General features: G+C 41.8%; 1 protein-coding gene across 3 annotated transcripts in view; it reads right to left on the bottom strand.

The window, feature by feature from the left end:
• Positions 1 to 25,278, bottom strand: part of ASIC1 (acid sensing ion channel subunit 1) — a 590,058-nt gene that overhangs the window by 26,797 nt on the left and 537,983 nt on the right. For all 3 annotated transcript variants that reach the window (XM_085600875.1, XM_085600877.1, XM_085600876.1), the window contains 4 exons: positions 9,008 to 9,158; positions 6,535 to 6,662; positions 988 to 1,138; positions 150 to 206 (listed from right to left, as the gene is read on the bottom strand). In XM_085600875.1, coding sequence (XP_085457001.1) covers positions 150 to 206; positions 988 to 1,138; positions 6,535 to 6,662; positions 9,008 to 9,158 — 487 coding nt within the window. The remainder of the gene's footprint in view (positions 1 to 149; positions 207 to 987; positions 1,139 to 6,534; positions 6,663 to 9,007; positions 9,159 to 25,278) is intronic.

Raw genomic sequence — 25,278 nt, 5'->3', positions numbered from 1 at the left:
TGGTTACATGCGTTCGTTGTAACGACCGCGATGTAACAGCATCGCGTTGTACTGAATGCGATGTAAACGATGTTTCCCCATACATCCTACATGGTTGCGACTAGGCACGGACAGTTGAAGGAAGATCAATGAAGAAAGACTAGGCTTACCCAATGCGGAGTCTGCACATTCCTTGTACTGCTCAGGTGTGCAGTAAGGAGAGTCACCTACAAGAAGGAACAGAACAGACACAGATGACACAATATCACGGAGACAGGTGTAAAAGTAAAGACAGAGACCTACAGCTCCACGTGCATATTATTTTATGTTTTCTTTATTTTCGTAAATATTCCCAGAAGCATGCCTTGGAGAAAACATTTGTTCTCGTGGAGAAAGCCCTTCTTCGACCTCCCCATCCTGGAAATGGTGACTGGTGTCACTTGTCAACCTTTTCCAGGGTGGAAAGAGATCAGATTTTAATTTGTGAATGTTCGCTTGTTTGCTGGTGTTCACAAACTTACAGATGCCACATGCAATGTGATGCCATTTCGCGTCCCTTGAGAAGATTTTCTAGTACAGATTTCTCTCCCATTTGTGGAGGAGAAATCCACAGTAGTAAATGCATTGACATCTGTTAGGAATAATTTTGTGGATTCCTGGCAGGCATAAATACATTATTTTTGTACACAAAGTTATATTTATCGCCCAAGAATCCCTTGTGACAGGGGCCCAAGTCTTCCTGATCCCATTTTTGGGGGTCGCAGACATCTAAACTTTAAATAAAGTGCAGGGTCTCCAGTATAGCCAATGGATAACCTGCCATTGACACCATCTGAAACAATTCTGTACTTGATGAATGACCTGTGGTAACCTCTCCCCTACCATGACAACCTTCTGTGCCAGTTCTTTACCTGGAATGTAAATCATCTGCTCCAATACCCTAACTGGCATCTGAGCCACCTGTGCCAGTGCCATCTATTGCACACACAATCTGTATCAATGCATTACCTGGCATATGAACCATCCGGCAGTTACAGTTTTCCATCAGATATCGTGTCTCGCAGTCGATGCGACACGCAGTGATGCTGTAGGTGTCGAAGAAGTCTGAGTCGATAGGGCTTGATTTGCAGTCCCCCCATGGAGGTGGAAGGTAGATCAGCTGTATTGAGAAAAGGAAGTTTAAGACTGAAACTCCATCAGGACAAACACTGCCAGTACAGTATGGCGCAACCTATATAATTGCGGTGGCACAACTGCCAGCGCACAGATAACATATATCCCCCGTTACACCAATCACTGTGAGTGCCATTCTGCATGTTGTGGGTAGCAACAGCATGTGGTATGGTTAAGGCAGACATTTCTTAGCTCTGGCCCTCTTGCTTCTGGAAGTATCTGTTTTGCGTTCCATAAAACACCAAAGCAACCACATCAATCAATATTTTGTCCTAAATATTGTTTACAAAAATATCATCCAATATTCTGTCATACAACCGTCATTCCAGTCATGGTATTTATCTGCAAAACAGGTCCAGCGCTCCATGATGGGCCTCATCTGTGGCTTCTGGGATTTGGCATCCATGATGGACATGTCATGAATGTCGGCCATGAATGTCAAGGGACAGCCTTTTGCTTTAGAACACAGTTGGGCTAGAATAGGAAATTGGATCCAGACTGCATCAGAGGACATCGCACAGCCGAGACTTCATGGCCTAGTTTGATGCGATCAAGTCATATACCAAGTGAAAGAGTTGAATTCTCAGTCCACAACTGAATTTTAGCAAGTCCTCCTCATATCTCAAGCATAGGGTGTTCCAGAGAGTCAACAGGGGCCCTATTACATATAGGGCGCACTTTCCCTGTTTGGGCCATGGTGCATTTTCAAATAGGTGGGCCGTGTGCAAACAGGGAAAGTGCACCCTATTATGTTGAAAGCGCTGCCCTCAGGGCAGCCGCGAACTTGTGCTTTCAAGCAGCCGCTCCGTGTTTCACTGTGCAGGCGGCACTTTTAAGAGAGGAGAGAGATCCCATTGCAAGAGGGTGCAGTGAGTGACTGCACCTGCCTGCAAGGAGATGTGGGGAGGATCCATAGGACCCCCTTTAGAGGGCTACCATCAGGGGCCGCACTGACAGCATGCCACCTTTTTGTAGCACACTGTCAATGCGCCTCCTGACAGCTTCTTTTCCGTTGCGCCTGCATCCATAATATGGCGTGGGCGCAGAGGCAAAGAGATTTCTTCATTTGCATGGGGCCATGCCCCCATGCAAATGAGATAATGCCCTCTCTCGATAGCACTAGCACTACATGTGTGTCAGTACTATCGGTATTACAAAAAGGGCCGCATAAGCGTCTGCGGCCCCTTCTGTAATAGCAAGTTGCCCCAGGGCCATACAAACTCCTATTGCGCCACCGGGCAACTTCTGTAATATTGGCCCTGGTGTTCCTACAGTGACACATTTACTGACAGACTATCTGGTAGTAGCTTTAGAGAGGCCAGTCTCAGTTGCTCAGGGATATGGTAGACTTGCAAGAAGTTAGTTCGGTAGGATGTGGCACAACTTGTGGACTGTACACAGGCCCTTAAATTGATTTTTTTCCTCTTTGTCACTACCAGTGAAGGACAGGCACGATATGGTATGTCCCAGGCCAAATAATAGTTAAGGGGTGTGATCATTTACAGTTTGTAAATTACTGTACAAAGATGTAACAGCAGCTGAGATTGTGGGACTGCGGAAGTTCCTTCTTCACGGATATGGTTTAAACCAATGCTAGGATGTATGACGTTACAACGCACACTTTTACAACGCATGCACTTACAACGCATTTTTTACAACGCAAAATCCATTACAACGCACTACACTTACAACGCATGACACTACAACGCATTTTTAAAAAACTACCTTTACAACGCATACCATTACAACGCATAATATTAAATTGCATTTAAGGTAAGTATTAGATAGTATATGGGTAAAAATTACTTTTCTAACTCCAGGGGGTGCAACAGTAGGGTAAGTGTTGGATAGTATAGGGGAAAAAATTACTATTCTAACTCCAGGGGGTGCAACAGTAGGGTAAGTGTTGGATAGTATAGGGGTAAAAATTACTATTCTAACTCCAGGGGGTGCAACAGTAGGGTAAGTGTTGGATAGTATAGGGGTACAAATTACTATTCTAACTCCAGGGGGTGCAACAGTAGGGTAAGTGTTGGATAGTATAGGGGTAAAAATTGCTTATCTAACTCCAGGGGCTGCAACAGTAGGGTAAGTGTTGGATAGTATAGGGGTAAAAATTGCTATTCTAACTCCAGGGGGTGCAACAGTAGGGTAAGTGTTGGATAGTATAGGGGTAAAAAGGACTATTCTAACTCCAGGGGGTGCAACAGTAGGGTAAGTGTTGGATAGTGTAGTGTAATATTATGCGTTGTAATGGTAGGCGTTGTAATGGAATGCGTTGTAAAGGTAGTTTTTAAAAATGCGTTGTAGTGTCATGCGTTGTAAGTGTAGTGCGTTGTAATGGATTTTGCGTTGTAAAAAATGCATTGTAAGTGTAGTGCGTTGTAAAAGTTGCGTTGTAAAGGTTGTTCCCCCCAATGCTACATCACATGATCAGGAAGATCATCTTTTTTAAGCAGTCATTCTATCCATTGATACAACATAGAAAATAGCTTTCTGGTATAGTAGGGGTGGAAGGGGTTTGTGTGCCTGAATTTTGATGTTGCTTTTGGTCCTATTGCGCCCTTTCTCCTAAGTCACAAGAGGGCACCAGTGTGGTCTTGAAAACTCACATACTACACCTTCTTTGACATTATTTTGGTGGTCAAGCAAAAGGCATCGCTGCATATAACATGCATAAGTCATTCTTGCAACTACACAGCAACAAACAACCTCGTTAAGCAGGGTGCACATACATTTATCGAGTTTTTTATTTCGACCTACAGAAATATTGAGTTGGAAATATCTAAGGGACAGAATATCGACATCAAGAATATCGATGACCAGAATATCGACCTGAAGGTAAGAAATATTGTTTTTGTTAATATCGAAGTCTGTAATATCATTTGCAAAAATATCGTTGTTAATAATATCGATGTTTATATTAGTGTTATGTATTTTAGTATGTATTTTATATGTATGTGTTCTATATTTTTGTTAAGTAGTGTATTTTTGTTTAAATATATGTATTACATTTTTAGAAGTTAGTAATTTTTTTTAAAGTAAATTTTGCGTTTTAGTACCGTAGTGGGTTGTGGGTTATAGGAGAATAAGGTGAGAAGTAATTTAATTATAGTGAATTTAATACTATTTTTTAGGAATTAATAATTATTTTTAATACATTTTTGCATTTTAGTTCTGTAGCGGGTTGTGGGTTTATAGGGGAATAGGGTGGGAAGTAATTTAATTATATTAAAGTAATTATGAATTTGTATTTATTGGTATTGATAATTAATGTATTGTTAATTAATTATTAATTGGTAAAAAATGTTTATTAATTGATAATTGATAATTATATTAATTGTGTTAATTTATTTTAGGAGCGGGTTGTGGGTTTATAGGGGAATCGGGCGGGAAGTAATTATTAATATGTATTTATTGGTATTCATTATTAATTTATTGTTAATTATTAAATTGTTATTTAATTTAAATAATTCTTTATTTGATAAGCATGTTAATTTTAACCCTCTGCTATCCAACACTTTCCCTACAGTTACCCAACACTTTCCCTACTGTTGCACTCTTTGGAGTCGGAATAGTAATTTTTACCCCTACGCTATCCAACACTTTCCCTACTGTTACACTCTCTGGAGTGGGAATAGTAATTTTAACCCCTTCGCTATCAAACACTTTCCCTACTGCTGAACTCTCTGGCGTGGGAATAGTAATTTTTACCCCTACGCTATCCAACACTTTCCCTACTGTTGCACTCATTGGACTGGGAATAGTAATTTTTACCCCTTCGCTATCCAACACTTTCCCTACTGTTGCACTCTCTGGAGTGGTATTAGTAATTTTAACCCCTCCGCTATCCAACACTTTCCCTACTGTTGCACTCTCTGGAGTGGGAACAGTATTTTTAACCCCTTCGCTATCCAACACTTTCCCGACTGTTGCACTCTCTGGAGTGGGAATAGTAATTTTTACCCCTACGCTATCCAACACTTTCTCTACTGTTTTACTCATTGGAGTGGGAATAGTAATTTTTACCCCTACGCTGTCCAACACTTTCCCTACTGTTTCACTCTCTGGAGTGGGAATAGTAATTTTTACCCCTATGCTATCCAACACTTTCCCAACTGTTGCACTCAGTGGAGGGGTAATAGTAATTTTTACCCCTACGCTATCCAACACTTTCCCTACTATTGTAGTCTCTGGATTGGGGATAGTCATTTTTAACCCTACGCTATCCAACACTTTCCCTACTGTTGCACTGACTGGAGTGGGAGTGGTAATTTTTACCCCTACGCTATCTAACATTTTCCCTACTGTTACCCACTCTGGAGTGAGAATAGTAATTTTATCCCCTCCGCTATCCAATATTTTCTCTAATGTTTTAGTTAATGTAGTGTATAATTTATTTTAAAAAGATTAAAAATATTGAAATTTTTTAATTTGTTATATATATTTTTATTTATATTATTGGTGTATGTGTATATATATATATATGTATTCATAATTTTTTTAAGGTTTTTTAACAATGTATAAGTTATTAAAATATTTTATTTTTACATTATATGTATTAGTTAGAATTGTAAACATTTTAAAATAATTGTAACTATGTTTCTTTTAATTATATGCAATATTTACTTTTTTTACATTATTTTTTAAACATTAAAAAAAAACGATATTTTTAACAACGATATTTTTGACAACGATATTTTTTCCCTCAATATTTTTGTACTTACCATTATGTACATAGAACTTTGATATTCTTGACATTGATATTTTTGTAGCTCGATATTCTGTCTGTCGATATTCTCTCAGTGATTCGTTAAGCAGTGGGTAATTTGTAAAAAAATAAGTGCTGGGGCTCTCGTCAGGATGCAGCATGCACCAGCCATTACTTCTGTTAGTGCCGCCTAAATTAGAACCAACTACTAACCATAAAAGTGGGGAGAGGATGTGGCACAATGGCCAGAGCTGCCGACTTCGGAACTGGGGAACATCCTGTGATTCTAGGCAAATCACTTAAACTCCTTGTGCCTACCATAAATGAATGTGTCCTTAACTGGTGCTCTTGAAAAGCGCCGTTGTTGTTGATTAATTGCTGGTGCTAAGCACTCAAAACAACCAGCTCAAATTAAGCACTGTCGTTAAGTAGGAGAAACCTCAAACACACCAGAGCGATGCAGGACTCTTGACTTGTGTGGACACACTGACAGAGAAGGTTACGGAACATTGGGCAGGGTGGTTACAACTTACTAGTAACAGAAAACTGAAGGCCATAAAGGTGAATGACATAGCAGGACTTGGAAACAAGGTTTTTTTTCTCCCTGCTTGCTTTGGGAGTAGGGATACCCATGCATTTCACACCTAGGCACAGCCCCCTTAGCACCATACCCTCTGCTCCTGGCAGGATACAAAGGTCTGGAATCCTGGCGCCACTCCGAATCCCAGCTGATCAATGAAGGGCGGCTCGTCCTGACTGTGAATCTGAACCTTAATGCCGGCTTCGAAGGAGGTCTCATCTGTAAAACAGCAAAATATATCATGTAAACAGGACCTGCCCACCTCATGAGTTTATAGTCCCAGAAGAAGGCAAAACAGCCAAAGAGTGGCCACATATTCAACCACACTTCAGAAGGGCGGGAGAAGAGAGAGAGAGAGACAGAGAGAGAGAGGGAGGGAGAGAGAGAGAGAGAGAGAGAGAGAGAGGCACAGAGAGGGGAGAGAGGGGGGGAGAGGGGGAGAGAGAGAGAGAGACAATTTCCATAGTGTCATGGCCCAACCTACTGTGTAAGGCGCTGGTACAGATGACAGTGGTATCACACAGGTGCCTGCAACCAGCATTACATGGAAACAGTTTCAGCTTTTACCTGTCTGCAGTTTTGACAAAAGCGGGAGAATGAGGAGCTGTCTGAGCATGAAATTCATGGACATCAATTCATCGAAATGCCAGAGGTAGTGGGAGTGACATCACATGCCCTCTGATCTCCACTTTTACTTCCACACACATACTTACACATACACACAAATTCACACATATACACCCTCTCACTCATAAACACACGCTCACCTGCAATCACACACACACATACATTTAAAAGCATTTTTTACTTACCTCAGTTGCCATGGAAGGGCATATTCCAGCTTATTGTACTCCATTTTTATGACACTAGTAGTGAATAATATATTTTGGGGCAGATTTATGTTTCCTGGCGCATCCCTGCAAATCAGCAAGGATGCGCCAGGAATGATGCGTCACGCAAGTTTACCCTTGCGCCACACATGATGCGCCGCATTTACAATGCGGCGCATCATGGCGCAGGAATAAACAGATGCGTGACGCATCCGATGGCGTAAGGTTGGCGCAGTGCTTCAGTTGCGTCGCAAGCGCGACGCAACTCCAGCACTGTTCCAACCTACCCTATCCCTAACATGGTGCGTCAAGCCTTACGCCTGCTTCAAGCAGGCGCAGGGTTTTGGCGCATTAGCGTTGGGAAAGTGACTCAGTCAAATCTTATAGATTTGACTGAGTCACTTTTCAGGGGCGTTCCTGCGACGGAACGCCCCCCCCTCTGACGACACGCCCACGTGAAACCTGACGCAGGTTTTACGTGGCGCAGGGCTTTACATCGTGACGCATCTCCATAGATGCGTCACGATGTAAATATGGCGCAACGTGGCGCAGGGTTTACACCGCCGCTGCGTCACAAAAGTGACGCAACGGCGGCGTAAAAGTGGCGCATCTCCAATATAGATCTGCCCCTTTATTTATTCACTATTAGTGTAATAAGAAATCGTCAGAAAATAAAGAGAGCAGAGCCCCAGCTGCCCCTGTGTTCCTGGCTCTGAATTTACCACCTCTGAGGCCAGGGGTCGCAAAGTCAGTGCTAGGGGCAGCAAATGGCAAGCCAGGGCTGCGACCTCTGGTGACCCCTAAATGACTTCCATGGTGGAATTCGAGGTTGAAGCAATTCTTAACTTGTTTTGCTTAAGCTTGCCTGTTTGCTATTTTACTTTAGGATGGCGGGAATGGCTGCCACCTGATGGCTTCAGGGGTCACCTCTGGTGATAAAAACGATAGAAAAGTAGGAGCTTGAACATGTGGATGAAGTTCTAGCCGCCACTGAATCCAAGACCAGGACAACAAAAGTCTCCCGCCATTTGGTGTCCATTTTAAAGTAATAATCAAAGATTTCCAATTAGTGTTATCCATCAGCCCACATCCTGAACTCTGATTGGTCATCTTCACCATATTTCCTACCACTACATCATCATGGTGAATACGTTATTATAATTTTGACCTGTACTTTGTCGGCCTATCCCTTTGAACTATTATATTCAAGCCACTATATTTACCCTGATGAATATAAAGAATTAATATAAGCATCACGCATTAGAATGCATGCAATGCAGGAGCAATATACCTCGTGGCAGTGTTTTCCAACCAACATTGATCGGCCGACTCCTGGGCTCTGGTTGACCTCCTCTCCATCATGTCCATGTTTTCCAGTTATCTGAGTTCTAACTGTTCCTGAGCTTTGGGTGGTCTCCCCGCCGTCATGCCCACCTTCTCCATCCAGGCAGGGTCTGACTACTGCTGGAGCCTGGTTGGTCTCCTACCCCTCATGGCCTGCTCTCCCAGCTCTCTAAGCTCTGACCGTTCTTGGGCTCTACATGCTTCTCTTGGTTGGTCATCTTACGACCAGCCAATCCCATGCCTGTCCTCATGCTCTCTATGGCTCTCTGCCTTGATAATGTAAAGGGGGTCCTCAAAGGTCTGAAAGGATCATCGAATGGTACATTTGGGGCATTTAAAAGAAGGCCGACGGTGGCATCTTCTGAAGCGGGGAAGAAGATTGGTCTTTACCTGTCTCTCCCCAAACTGGCATGTATTCGTCCTGCTGGATGTCCAACATTAATTCCAGGCCATTTCCTGTCCCACCCTTCAGGGTGACCAAAGGCGACTTCCCGTTCTGACCCGAATTGAAGGTGTAGCACTTCCCGTATCGTGTGAAAACCTGCATGAAAAGAGAACGAGAGTTAGTTGAGCGCTAGAGTAGACCCATGTGGTCAACCATATGAGATCCATCGGCCAGCACAAGCAAGAACATCTCCATGGAACGCAGCGTGCCACTGCTCTCTTCAGAGGAACGCTCAGCTGCCTGATACGCCTGCTGCTGCTATCACCACACATTGCTAAATGACTGCACTGGAAGTAGATCTTAATAATATTTATATTATATATTTATGCCATGGCAGTGGAGATCAATCTGGTCCAATAACATGTTATCCAGTGCAACTGTACTAATAAATGCTTACCGACTGCATGCGTAAATTACTTTACACAGAGAAACAACTCCTAATAGGCACGAGGTCTCCTCAATATGATTTTACCTTACCGCACAAATTTAACCCTTGCATGCTGGCTTCGGTTAGAACAAGTACACATGAAAAATTAGCATGGAAAAATAAATAAATATATATATATATATACACACACACACACATATATATATATATATATATATATATATATATATATTCACTGAAAAAACCATAGGTTTCAGGGGCGTTATAGTTAGCTGGACATTTCCCTCGTACAAAACCCTAGAAATTCCCCTGTTATAGTTAGTTCAGCTAACTATAACTCGCGCCCCCGCAATGCACTGCTGATGACATAACATATTACATCACTCATGACATGGTCAGTGACATCACTGATGACATCCCTGATGACATCTCAAATGACATCACTATTGACATCACTGATGACGTCATCCATATGATAAATTAGTGCATCTTCTCACACCCTAATATAACCTTTGATACACCGACTCAAAATTTCAGACGGCCATTCTCAAAACCATAGATACTCCAATACCAATAACTACATACCTACTCATTGACTCTTAGGTCTACATACACCTCCACTCACTCACCTGTACAGTCACTCATACTTAGTTACTCTGTACAGGACTATCATATGCATTTATACACCTATATAGACACTCACACACTGCCAATCATCCATTGAGGTACTGACACACCTAGTCAGTTGTGCAAACAATTCAACACAGTCTAATTTACTCACCTATACAGTTAAACACACTCAAGTTCACTTACTCATAAAAATACTAACAAATTCTGACACTCTTATACAATTACTAATACAAGCACACACTCATCCATACAGGCAGTCTCACAATCACACACTCTCACATATACCCACTTATATACTCTTACACACATATATACTGCCTTTCACATATGTAGTTACTGACACATGTGCAACTGAGATGTACATTCAATCACTAACACACTCATACATACACTCACCCAACCATACAGTCCATCACAGTTGCACTCTTAAAACCATGCACCATAGAATCACCCACTCACACATCTATGCACAGAGTCACACACACCCTACCCACACAAAAACTCAGGCACCCGTACAGATACTCAGACAACCAATCAATAACCCATATAGACACTCATATAAATATTCACAAAACCATGCAGCCACTTATACACCAACACAGACACATACAGACATTCACACAGTTTAGTCACTAGTCTGCAGTAAGATACATTTAATGACTCACTTATAGAGTCAGTTACGCACCTAGAAAATCACCCATTCACACACTTATACACCCACTCATTCTTCCATAGGCCTTTCACTATAAATATATAAAACATAATAACTTTTAAGAAAAACACACATTCACTGGATGACGTCATCAGTGATGTCATCAGTGATGTCATCAGTGATGTCACTGACCATGTCATGAGTGATGTAATATGTGATGTCATCAGCAGTGCATTGCGGGGGTGCGAGCTATAGTTAGCTGAACTAACTATAACAGGGGAATTTCTAGGGTTTTGTACGAGGGAAATGTCCAGCTAACTAGAACGCCCCTGAAACCTATGGTTTTTTCAGTGAATATATATATGGACTGAATGCATTACAACATTTCTTGGGCAAAAGCCCTATAAATATGTTTCAGCACACTATGATGATTGTGCATATGGCTGAGATGTGTCTGGATAATAATGTTTTCATCTTTGATGGCTTAACATACAAACAACTGCAAGGCACTGCCATGGGTACTTGTTTCGCCCCCTGCTATGCTAATTTGCATATGGGCTGGTGGGAGGAGCAGGTACTCATGGCAGCGCATAGTGTCACGTTTTCAGAACAAGTAAAGATGTATGTCAGATATATCGACGACATTTTTATAATATGGAAAGGATCCACAGAGAGTGCTAAAATCTTTTCTGAAGTAATTAACAACAACTCTCTAAATCTCAGCTTTACCTGTAACATGAGTAGAACGAGCATACACTTTCTAGACGTAGAGGTATATGTTGAGGGAGAAAAGGTACAGTCCAAAACTTCCAGAAAGCCTACTGCTGGAAACGCTATACTACATGCACATAGTTTCCACCCAACCTTTCTAAAAGAAAGTATACCTTACGCCGAATGCCTCCGCATGAAGCGTAATTGTAGCACCAATAACAGCTGTAATAAAGCAACAGGAGAGCTATGCAACAGATTAGCCCTTAGGGGATACAGCAAAAAAACACTTACAAAAGCTATAACCAAAGCAGCGAGTAAAACCCGTAGAGAGCTTTTGGCCTCTGAGACAGACACCACAACAAAAGTTTCTGAATGTTCTACTATGAATACTCCCCGTCTGATAACAGGCTTTAATGTGTATCACGCTCATTTGAGAAAAATAGTATACAGACACTGGAACTCAGTCAGGAATGACCCTGTTATTGGAACTATCTCAAGAAAAAACCCTCAAATCACCTTCAGGAGAGCCAAATCTATGAGGCAAGAGATAGTAAAAAACGCCCCCTGTAGAACTAAGAAAGAGGGCTCCTGGCTCAAATCACCCAGAGGCTTCTACAAATGCACGAAGTGCAAGGCATGCAGGCACGGCATCAATACTAAGGAGGTCATGTTACCATTTAGGCAATCCCCCTATACTATCAGAGGTCACTATACATGCAAATCTGATTTCGCTGTGTATGTTTTATCTTGCACGTGTGGGAAAATCTACATGGGCAGCACCATCCACCCAGTGCACATACGCATTCTACAACACTTAAGAGCTATTACTAACAATGACCCCGCCTACCCTGTTGCTCGACATATTAACACGGCCCACAGCGGTAAGGCACAAGATCTTTCCTTCTATGTGGTAGACACCATCCCCAAAAATCCCAGGGGAGGCAATAGACAACTTGCCCTCAGAAGACTTGAATCACGCTACATCATCCTTTACAATTCCAAAATCCCCAATGGAATGAATGCGGATGAAGCATTAACTGTACATCTTTATTAGGTCCCTCGCTGCTTGTCCCGTCCTCTTTTCCAATACCCTGTTAGGTTTAGGACACTTCAAGTTTGGCTTAGCCTATATTAGTTCTTTTTGTATTTTTATATTCTCTTAAGCAACCTTTTTTCTTTTTTACTGAATGTCCGTCTCTTACCGTGATGACAACGCCCTCTGAGGCCCCCCCTTTTTTTGAAGCATGTCACATACACTGTCTAGATTTCTAGGTACGGTTATTACACCGTGAGCCCACTTGGGTTTAACTCTCAGTTTGCAGACTTGAAATCCATTGCCATTACTTAAGGATACCTCTGTTCCTCCCCCCCAGTTCCCTTTAAGCTTTACGACCAGCCGACCTTAGTAGCACGTTACCTTTTCACTATTAACATGAGGATTATTTAATCCTTTCATGAGCTACTTTGTTACTATGCTATTCCTCACTCCAAATAGCACTAGCGGTCATAGTTTACACATCTTTGGGTTTGAACTCGGGCGAGAATTACCGTTTCAGTCTATATACCTTTTTCACGGCATTTGCAACTTTATCCTATATACTAGCTTCATCCCTTTACTCAGGTGTCATTACTACATCAGGGTCTTGCAGGTGCGTTCATGTTTTCTTCTATGTCTACGCAAGAGAACAGGACACAATCATATACAGGCATTTGCCTGCTTCTACCTTCAGTTTCCCTATTTTATTTATTCTCTCTATCTTTCTTACATTCTACATGTATGCCATTAATATATGTACATTTTGTCTGTGTTTTAATGTAATTTGTATTCGAGAAAAGTTTTTATTTTGGCACACGCTTTCTCGCCCTCCTCATAGGTTTTTGCATTGTCATGTTGAAACTGAATGAGTGATCTTCTATGTCTATGATCACTTCTGTGAGGTTGCCTTGACGACTAACTAAAGTGTATTTATTTGTCAAATCTTTGTGTACTAGTCGTAGTGACCAAGGCGGTACGCCGCCAAAACGCGTCTAACCTTTGTTGGATGAAATTTTCACTTTTTGCCACAATTTCACGGAGTCTGTGCCTGACTGTTCGCCGCCGCCAGGATTGGAATTCATATATATATATATATTCACTGAAAAAACCATAGGTTTCACACATGTTATAGTTAGCTGGACATTTTACTGATAAAAAACCAATGAAATTCCCCCGTTATAGTTACTGTAGGCAACTATAACTCACGCGACCGCAATCCTCTGCTGATGCTAATACTGTATTTAGACACTTATTTGCCCATATCTTCTTCCATTAAATTTTAGCTATACATATATTACAAATATTTTTTTTTCATAAAGACACATATGTCATCAGCAGAGGATTACGGTCGCGTGAGTTATAGTTGCCTACAGTAACTATAACGGGGGAATTTCATTGGTTTTTTATCAGTAAAATGTCCAGCTAACTATAACATGTGTGAAACCTATGGTTTTTTCAGTGAATTAGCAAGGTTTTTTAAATGCTATTTCCTAACTATAACGTGTGTGAAACCTATGGTTTTTTCAGTGAATTTGTACGGTTTTTTAAATGCTAAGTTACTTTACGCCATTTGTGGCGTGCGCGCCCACTTAACGCAGTTCGTTCCGTGCACGGTTTTTATCAACTTTAATAAGCCCTGTACATTTGGTGGCCTTCGGCCACCAAAAGCACAGGGGGTGAGGTCAATGTGGATAGTGTTTTTTTTATTTCGATTTTATAATTTCATGTTGCCAAAATTACGTTTTTTTTCTCTATTAATAAGCCCTGCACATTTGGTGGCCTGCGGCCACCAAAAGCACAGGGGGTGGGGTAAGTGTGGATAGTGTTTTTTTTATTTTTATTTTTTTACCGTAAGCGTACGGTAAGCTTACGGTAAGCGTACGGTAAGCGTACGGTAAGCGTACCCCGCGAAATTGCCGAAAAAAAAATAAAACCGTTTTTGCTCTTGGGGGATGTTTGGGGACTCCCTCAACATGACTATGTGGGAGGGAGTTGTCAAAACAGCCCCGTAACATGTTTTTGGCCATCATGTTTGATAAACAACACTCAGTGCGAGAGACAAAATGGCGGACGCCGCTTCCTGGTTTCGGCCGATTCGAATGTTTACTAAGATCTAAGAGCCAATCAGAATCGCGCTCGCGCACGCCACCGTAAGCTTACGGTAAGCGTACGGTAAGCGTACCGTAAGCGGGCTCAGATATATATATTGATTTAAAGGCTATTTTCTCAGAATCTACTGAACAGATTTACACCAAACCTACAAAAGGCACTTCCTTGACCTAGGGACTACCTCTCTGCCAAATTTCTAGTAATTCTGTTCAGCCGTTCGGGCTGTAGCTCGTTCTAAAGGTCCTATGGAAAAATGCATGGGAAAAACGCGTTTTGGGACCCCCCTTTTATCTCAGGCCCCGCTTGACGAATCCCCCCGAGACTTTCAGGGTAGGAGCGGAGCGTAGCGCCCCACCTATTTTGAGAAATTCGCGAGGATTCGTCGACCGGCGCCAAAGTTATTCAAAATAGAATGTTGAGGTTTTCCTATGGAAACGTGGTCCTAACTATAACTACCTACTGGCGACCGCCAGTAGGTAATATATATATATATATATATATATATATCACAGTGCTGATACTTTAAGAAGCCCTATGAGCCACCCAAGAGATGGTGATTCAGATATTTTGATGGCTGAGGAAATCGGTGATGATACGCTGCTGGCTTTCTGATGACCCGTTACAAGCCCTGTTCCCGTAGTATATAAACAGTTACTGAGCAGGGTTTTAGGTGGGCCAGGTCTGTTGGGACTTAGATCCAGCAGTAATTGAAAATCAACTTTGAAGTGGGTCCCTATGGGGCTCTATATTCATCTCCTTAACAATGACTATAAAACCCCTTACGGTACTGCTTATCAACGATGCAATCCCTGTTTACATTTCACAATTCATTTTACTTTCCCTAAGTTTATTTTATTCCAAGGAGTTGTGTTTCTGTAGTTTTGTATGCAGCATATGTCTCTTCTATAGAGCATAGTTTGAACTGAGTTGCCTCCAGGTGCCTGAGTGAGTTCAGGTTGAGTGTGGGTGTTTATGAAGGAGCATGATTGAGAGCTGGGTCCTAGAGGTGTGCAGGATATATGCACAGGGGCGTAACACAGGCTCCGCAAGCTCCAGGGGGCCCCCTCAGTACAGCACTTCCGCCGGAGAGCTTCTGATTGAGTCCGGAGGGGACCCATCCGCGTACCTTGCAGGGGGGCCCCCTCAAGTTTCGTTACGCCACTGTATATGCACATCCAATCATTGGCTTCTCTGCAGTGTTCACAATCTCACAAATGTGTCAACTGTAATTGTAGGAAAGTGTGAAATATACAGATGCAGAATTTGAGAAAGGGGTGACGGGAAAGGGCATAAGTGTTTAAGGGAGAGACTGCAGAAGAAGGTGATGTGAAGGGGAGGACGAGAGTGTCTGAGACACTCAGAAGGCCACCACCACTTCCACAGACCTTAGGATTGTCTTTAATTCAGTCTCACATTTTTAGAATTGAAACATTTTAATTTCAACTTATTCACAACAAAATCATTGTTATTCATCTATCCGATATAGCTAACAAGCATTGGTAAGGCACACTGGTCTGGATTGTTTTAGGCATATTTGTTTGTTGTTGTGTGACTTGCCTGGATGCAGAGGCACCCAAATACTGTCCAAGGTGCACACTGTGTGATGCACAGAATTTTAATCCGTGCTCTTAATTACATTGACCACGCCTCTTTAAATGGATTCTGAGTTACCTTCTTTAGTCAAGTTCCTTTCAGAGACCCATCCCACCCTTCCCATCCTATTTATAGCACTGTTGATAAGTATTATGTACAAAACACACACATACAACCAAATGTGCTTTGGATGTATGTGGGCTTACATCACTATCTAAAGATACATGCATAGATATGTATGCAGACATACATACAAACTCGGGTTTAAACATTTTAGAAATACCCACTTTTAAATATGGCTCAATGTGTCCCCCCCCCCCCAAAAAAAATCACTTATTTAAATGTCACTGGATCCAGCCCTGTAAGGTCTACAATGGACCATCAAGTAATCAACATTTGACATGAGTGTGTCTCACAACTGTGGCTCCATAGATTTCTAACAATAAAATGCTGGCATATTTAAAATAAAATGTACTGTAGTAGTACTACTTCATACATTTCAATGACATATTATAGTCTAGTCAGCTGAGTTATGTATATTCACGTTATGAATACCGCTGTGCATATGCGAAGTTGGGGGAATGGCCATTAGGGCACCGCCTCGAATGCCACTCCCACCGGTGTGCGTCCTGTCCAGGACAACCAGGGCAGTCCTGGACAGAAATGGCCCCAGGCTGTGGGAAATAACTCCTAGTGCATCAAGAACATAAATTACATTATTTCCACAGATGTCCATGGCAAAAGCATAAATGACAGTAGGTCCGTGTTATGATGCTACAAATAATTTCAACTTATCAAACTCACCTAAGCATTTTTGAAGTTGTTATCCAGCGCGGCGAAATATCGTGAAGTAACGTGGATGAAATTCTCCTCAGACCCAGGGCGTTCAGTATAGAACGTCGTGACGTCAAGGCAAGCGGAAGTGAGTATGCAAACCACGGTTTAGTTTTCACGCACAGGAAACCGGCGTGCCGCCATTTTAACAAAGAAGTGAAACGCTGGCAACGGGTTGACGAGGAAATTGACTACAATAACAGTACGATCAGCTGTATAGTTGGAATAACAACGTTTTTTTTGTGACTATCTCCAGCGGAAAGCGTACTAAGCACACTAGTTAATGGTGTGCGTGAAAAGAAAGGGCTTTACTCAAAATTTGTTGTAAAAGAAAAAAAAAAAGGTTTAAGCAAGAAAATATATTAAATAAACATAAAGAGAGCTTACCATGGCATCTAGTAATGTATACAATCTACAGCCACCAGAGGCGTTTCTAAAAGGTACAGGTGCACCTAGTATAAAATGGGAGAATTGGAAGGAGTATTTTTGCAACTATATATCCACTTTTGACAAGGAGGATGAACCACTAAAACAGGAAGAGAAGAAAAAAATCTTATTACATTGTTTAGGTGCGGGTGGTTTGACAGTTTATAATAATATCACAAAGAAAACAAGAACTGAGGGTGATAGGAAAGTGTACGATGAGGCAATGGAGGATTTGGATAGTTACTACAAGCCTACAGTGTGTGTTGCTGTACACAGGTACAAATTCTATAGAAGGAAACAAGGGAAAGATGAAAGCATTGATGACTATGTGTCGGCACTTAAGAACTTAGCACTATCTTGCAAATTTGAAAATATGCATGACGATTTAATAAGAGACCAGATTGTCATGTGTGCTGCAAATTCGAACATACAAGACGCACTGTGGGCTAAAGGAGAAAAACCCCTCCTCCAAGTAATTGAAATAGTAAAGAAAGCTGAATTAACAGGTAGATGTGCTAAGGAGGTGATTAATGAAGGTAAGGGTAAGGTAGAAGAAACCAACGTTGTGGCTAAGATAAGTAGTAGAAAAACGTATGCTAAGAGTAAAATGAAGGACATACTCAGATACAGAGGAAATGGTGACCAGTTTGAACGATTGAAGTGTTACCGTTGTGGTAGCGGAAAACATCTAGCCAACGATTGGAAATGCCCAGCAAGAAACAATAAATGTTCCCAATGTGGTATCATAGGCCATTTCCAAAAGTCATGCAATAGGAAAGTGAAAGAGAAGGTGAAATTTGTGGAGGACGTAGAAGAGGAAGAATCCGAGCAAGAATCCTCTGATGAATCTGTGTACAATTTGTGCGTGCTGGAGATTAATGAAGAAACCAATACAGCAGAAGAGGAAATGTGCAAGAAAAAGAAAAAACCAACCTGTTTGGTTGAAATAGGAGGTGTGAGTATTAATATTGTAGCGGATTCTGGGTCACCGTGTACAATAATAAACCGTGAAGTATGGAAAGAGAAGTTTAAGGATAAAGTAGGAAAACAATTAATGGAACCAGATATCAGCCTCAAGACATTCACAGGAGAGCCTATAGATCTTATGGGGTTTAAGGAACTAAAATTTGCATTCAAAGAAAGAGAAACCAAAAGCAAGCTATATGTAGCGATCAATGGTCCTTCAGTTCTTGGATGGAGAGATCAAGGAAAACTGGGAATAACTCTCAATCCGAATTGTGCTGAACCTGTCCTAATAACAATACAGGAAGACTGTGATCTTATTGAAAGGTTTCCTAAAATATTTAATGGAAAAATAGGAAAACTAAAAGGATTCCAACACATAATAAGACTAAAAGAAGGCGCAGAACCTTGTCTACACAAAGTTAGACAAATACCTTTGTCTTTAAGAGAAGAAGTTGAAACAGAATTAAACAAACTGTTAGATGCTGAAATAATTGAGACTACGGAATCATCAGAATGGGTCGCACCATTGGTAGTCGCTAGAAGGGCAAACAAAAAGTTAAGATTATGCATTGATTTGCGTGACTTAAACAAAAACATTCTAATCGACCAGTACCCTTTACCAAAAATAAACGAGTTGTTATCCCTTACCAAGGGAATGACTGTATTTTCAACCGTTGATTTGGCTAATGCATACCATCAGGTGCCTTTACATCCAGAGAGCAGACACCTCACTACGTTTATAACGCCTTTCGGGTGTTATAGATTCAAAAGGGTACCATTTGGGCTAGCGTCTGCAGCTGCGCTATTCCAAAGACTGATGCACGAAATATTCAAAGGCATAAAGAACATACTCATTTTTCAGGATGATATCCTCATAATGGGAAAGGACAAGAAAGAACATGACAAACGTTTGGAACAAGTTCTTAAAATCATAGAGAAGGAAGGTTTAACAGCAGAATACAGGAAGTGTAAGTTTAGTAAGAACTCCGTTACTTACTTAGGTCATGAAATCACCAAGGATGGAGTGAAACCCAAGAAGGAATTGATCAAAGCCATAAAAGATGCTCCTATACCACAAAATAAAGAGGAGTTAAGAGCGTTCCTAGGTCTAGTGGAATACTATTCAAAGTTTGTTGAAAATTTCTCGATGAAAACACATGGTATCAGAAACCTTCTTAAATACAAAGTCAAATTTGAGTGGTCACTAGACTGTGAGAACAGTTTCAAAAACCTAAAAAAAGAAATATGTGATGCTCCACCCCTTCAGGGTTTTGATAACGAATTACAGTGTGTAGTCACTACAGATGCAAGTGGGAAGGGGATAGGAGCAGTATTATCCCAAGTGGAATCTAATGGCAAGGAAGTAACAATTGCCTTCGCATCCCGGGCTCTAACTCAAACGGAAGAGAGGTATTCCGTAATCGAGCGAGAGGCACTGGCGTGTGCTTGGGGATTGGACCATTACAGACAATATATATGGGGGAAAAGAATAATTTTAAGGAGTGACCACAAACCCCTGACGAAAGTGCTCACAGCAAAAGGATTATTCAACGCATCTCCAAGATTGGCTAGGTTGTCAATCAAATTGATGGATTACAATTATGATGTGCAATACTTGCCAGGAACTAAGAATGTAGTAGCAGATTTTCTAAGTCGTTTACCATTGCAAGACATGGAAAAAACTGAGATGGAAGAAGAACTATGTGTTGCCAGCATTAGTGAGGAATTCCCAAGTATAACCAAAGAAACATGGAAGGAAGAATATGAAAAAGACAAAACATTAGAAGAAGTAAAGACACACATTGTGGCAGGATGGCCAAAGAAGCGTTACATGTCAAAGGAAATGCGAGCCTATTGGGAATTAAGGAATGAGCTATCGATAGAAAAAGAAATGGCATTAAGACAAGGTAAAGTGATACCACCCACAGCCTTGAGGGAAAGACTTATTGAGTTATGCCATGAGGGACATCTCGGCATAAGTAAAACAAAACAGAGAGTAAAAAACTGGTATTGGTGGCCAGGGTGTGATATTCAGATTGAGAGAGCCGTGAGGAATTGTGTACCCTGTGAGAATTCGGATAAAACCCAACATGTTTTAAAACCAACGTTACAACCATTAGACTGCCCTAACATGGCATGGGAAAGAGTTGGCGTAGACGTAATGGGTCCAGTTAAATGGCAGGAAGAACAAAAGTATGTTTTGGTATTAATAGATCATTTCTCAAAATGGCCTGAAATTAAGATCTGCAGGAAAGTTGAAGCAACAGATGTTGTTAAGTTTTTGGACAAGATATTCAGTAGAGAAGGCATACCTAAGGTTATTGTCAGTGACAATGGTAGTCAGTTCACTTCTGACATTTTCAAAAAGTTTGTAAAAGGAAAAGGAATGGAACATAAAACCACCAGCATTTACCATCCAGCAGGTAACGGTGCCGTAGAAAGGTTTAACAGAGTGATAAAAGGCATCATCCAGTTAGCCAACAATAACGGGAAATGCTGGAGAAAGGAAGTGGAAAAAATGGTATGGAGTTACAGGATAACACCTGGAGAAAAAACCACGGTAAGCCCTTTTGAGATGCTAAGAGGTAGAACTCCAATTTCCAAAGACAATATTGGTTGGCTAAAAAGTGCAAGGAAATCAGACTGGTCTGTTGAAGGTGTAAGGAGGAAGATACAAGAGTCAAAGGAACAGAGTAAAGTACGTTATGACAAGAAACACAACTGCAAGGAAGTCAACCTGAAAGTTGGGGACGTAGTGAGAGTAAGGAAAAGCGGTATTGTAACCAAAGGCCAAAACAGGTTCTCCAACCCTTTAGAAGTAAAGGAAGTATTTTGCAATTCGGCACGCCTCGGGGACGGAAAAGTATGGCATGCTTCTGCAATATCAGTTTGTAAAAGAGTGGAAAAAGCTCCTAAAGAAGCACAGAGTGAAGTAAACATGGAAAGGATAGAAAAGTGTAAAGAGACTAGTGGAATGGGGCGAGTTGATTTTGATTTTATGGATTCAGAGGAAGATGGTGACGACATGCCACAGCAACAAACGGGAGAAAACGGCACCAAGGGACAGGGAAAAGAGGTTGTTGAGACCATAGGTGCTAGCTGTGATGATACCACGGATGAATCGTGCACTTCAGTTAGTCATGGAAGTGACATGGAGTTAGAAGGCGAACTAGAAGATTGTGGAATAAGTGGTGTTCCTGTTGCCTCCACACCTGGTGGTCGAACTGGTTTAGATGAAACACTAGAATCCATACTGGAACCTGAGTCGGAGACGGAAGATAAGGAAGAGGAAGCAACAACGAGTAGATGTGGTCGCGTTGTGATTAAACCCAGCAAATACAAGGATTTTGTGTGTGAATAGCTGGGTGTCGCCTCACTTCTCCAAGTTGTACCCTTGTTTCCTTCCCACCCACATTCTTTTCCTTGAGGGGGGAGATGTGTTATGATGCTACATAGTATGTGTCACCATGCTTACGTCCCCGCGCGCCCCTCCCTTCTGCGCGTGGCACTTCCCGGCTGGAATGTTGACAGCCGGAGATTCTAGTGACAGTTTACAGTTTAAGTGGACAGTTGGCACCAACGCTTTGTATGTACCAGTCGCACTCTGCCTCCGGCTGAGTGTGTCGTTGTTTTGAGTAATAAACTACTTCTAGTTTAACCTCCAGACTTTGCGTCTTTACAGTCCGCCATGCCACCATGGTATAGTGGACCAGCTGTTAATGTTTTTCCGCCGGAGTGGCTCCCACCCTGAAGGCGGGAGCAGCGTCATGGAAAAAATGCACTTCAGCCGGGTGGAAAGTGCTGGCCCGCCAAACTTAAAATTACGTAATTAAACCGAAGTTTTGAGTTCTGAAGTTTCAGCTCCGATGCACCCACTCAGTGTCGCCTTTAATAGTTCACTCTGCCTCAGTTTCTGCCCTCAGGTAGGAGACAAAATGTCCTCTTTTTCACTTTCTACATGTACAGCTCCAACATCTTCCACATGAGACTCCAGCTGTTTGATGCCTTGAGACATACTCTGACAGGTTAACAATCTCTATTGTCATGTCTAGTGTGAAATCTTTAGTTTCCAACACTTTTTTGAGTCTTTTTGTGTACTGAGGATCATTTTGTAAATACCTGCCCGTGCAGGTTGTAGCCAAGCTTCTCAACACAGCCATACAATCCTCCCATCTATTTCACCACAGATGAGATCCAGATGCAGGTGATAATTTACACAAATAGTCTATCAGAGATACAACGAAGATCCTTCGCAGTAAGAGGACCATTCTACAACTGCTGCTGGACAAACACACCAAACTCTGTTCACAAATGCTGTCCCAGGCAAATAGCCAGAACACTAGACCACAAACCTGCTAGGTTATATGACACAGCACTACAGATCCCTCACTGACTTGGCCTAAATAGACCAAAACTGGTCTGCGGTTTCTTGTGATCCTGTCTGGAGGACACCTGGCCTGGCAGTTTGGGCCGGACTGTTCCTATTGGAGCAGGACCAAAACTAATTTGAATATGGTTGGGCTCTACTAGAGTGGCATGGTGGGCAAAGAAATGATAGACTGATTGGTCCGAGCAATCGCCAGTGGCAGAGATTAATTTGAGCATTCCTTTCATCAACTCGGGCTTAATTTAGAGTTTGGCAGATAGGAAACTCAGTCAAAACATGGATGATATCCTTTCCACCGTATTTCGAGTGTCATGGGCCACAACACACTTGTAATTTAGAGGAAAGGACGCCCGCCATGTTTGTAGTTTGTTTCAGTAGGCCACACAAGCAGAAGCTTCTTTCATTTCACCAGGGTCCTTGATACATAATGTGTGCTTTGCTTACAAGTTTGTTCCTGGGTCGTCAGAATTTCTAATCCTTCTGTTTCAGAACATGGTGAGTTAAGATCTCAGTGTTCTATTTGTGCTGGTTCTCAGCTCCCATTACAGATCTAGTGATATTCTATATCCTGCTGGCTCTAGTAAATTTTATAGATCCTCTCGCACATTTATGCACTCAGATCCACACATGTCGCACCCGTTTAATGATCCCTTCCTTTCTCCCAATTGCCGCCACACTGTAATGGCTCCAAATGGCTTCAATCTCAATGTTTGCATTATCAGTCTAATGAGCAGGCTGTCTTCCCACAGGCCTTTTTCCTTCCTTCTGGCTCAGTTACAAGTACAGCTAATTGAAGATTTTTTCAGACTGTAAGATAAACACTTCCCAGTAGGGCAGATCAATCATTGCTTTCAATAAAACACCCTTCACTTCTGAAGGCTGTAAACCTAGAACAGTTATGGGAAGATTGAGTAGCGGAGGAAAGACGGAAGTTTCAGTGCTAATGAGGGTGGGGTTGCCAGGTCTGAAATGCAAAACAAGCACAATCCCCCTTGAAAAGAAGTTCAAACCAAGTACAAGTCTCACAATAAAGATGCTCAGAACAAGATAAAAGGGAGCAAATACCGGAAGTAAGCTTGAAATGTTCACCTGTAGGAAGCAAATACCGAAAGTAAGCTTGAAATGTTCACCTGTAGGAAGCAGAGTAGACACTCGTAGTAGAGAAGAGCTGCTTCTCCCTCTATAGTGTAAACTGCCTGATAGCGACAAACCGCTGGCTTGCCCCTGCTTCTCTTCAGCAGTGTGACTCTGTCCCCACTGGATTTCATCTTTGCTCATGACTACCTGTCTCCCTTCCTTCAAGGATGTGAGAGCCAGGGACTTTGTGTCCAGCTCACTGCAGGGTAGTAACCATCACTGTGTCGACTTTAAGGCTGTGCTTGTCTTGTGATACCTAGAGGCAATGGGTGTCACTCACCTCAGCCCTTATGCCCCATCTATCTATCTATCTATCTATCTATCTATCTATCTATCTATCTATCTATCTATCTATCTATCTATCTATCTATCTATCTATCTATCTATCTATCTATCTATCCATCATCCATCCATCCATCCATCCATCCATCTAGTATATTTATGCCAGTGAATATAAATATGGCAAATTAAAATGTTATTTGGAACAAATGCTTTAATAAACACAGACTCACGGTGCTGTCAGGTGGCATCACAGGTATCCAGGGCACAGTCATATTCGTCCCTCGGGCACACTCTTCTGAATGGTAACTTCCTAAAATGTATTGGCCCTTTCTATATAGATATACCTTTGAGTAATAGGCAACTCACACCACAGCTTCAAAGCAAACCGCCAGGCAGCACATGCTTGGTGAGCTTCAACTCTGCACTTCTCAGCGGACTCCTGTGGTATGTGCTGTGTCGGTACTGGGTAGCGACAAGGACTATGTCCCCTTATACTCAGAGGTCGAAAGGACACCATCATGTCCATCACACATTCATCTTTCCACCACAATTGAACGCAAAGCACATTGTAAGCCTATCTTTCAATCTACCATCTACAGGCTCCCACGGTGGGTCTCACAGTGCTTCATGCCAGTGTATTTCCGCACACATTTATTAGAAGGTGCAAAGGTCAAATTCTATGTTATTACTTTAGTACATCTTAAATGCCTTGAGAAAACAGTTTATTGTCTCGAAGACTCAATTCTCAGATTAGTTAATAGAACAAATCAACTGGAGATCATGCCCTCGAGGCCTAATTCTTGTGATTCAAAAAATATCACGGTCTAAAGCCTACACGCAGATGCAGTGAGTATAATGCACTTTCTATTAGGTCAAGCATAGGCAGCGCACGCGCTGTCTCTAGACATACTGTATTCACTCAGGGGGCTTACAGCTTGCCTCTAGCTTCTGAATGGTTTTTGTCAGTGTCCTTTAAAAAACATTGCTTCTAATTAGATAATGGTTCCTGCTTGTCATACCTTTTTTCTCAAATGTTGACTGCCATGGATCGTCCCAGGACTTGTC

This window comes from Triturus cristatus, chromosome 4_2, assembly GCF_964204655.1.
Source record: "Triturus cristatus chromosome 4_2, aTriCri1.1, whole genome shotgun sequence".
NCBI lineage: Eukaryota > Metazoa > Chordata > Amphibia > Caudata > Salamandridae > Triturus > Triturus cristatus.
Note: the sequence above shows the minus strand (reverse complement) of the source record. Positions and strands in the feature narration are given on the sequence as shown.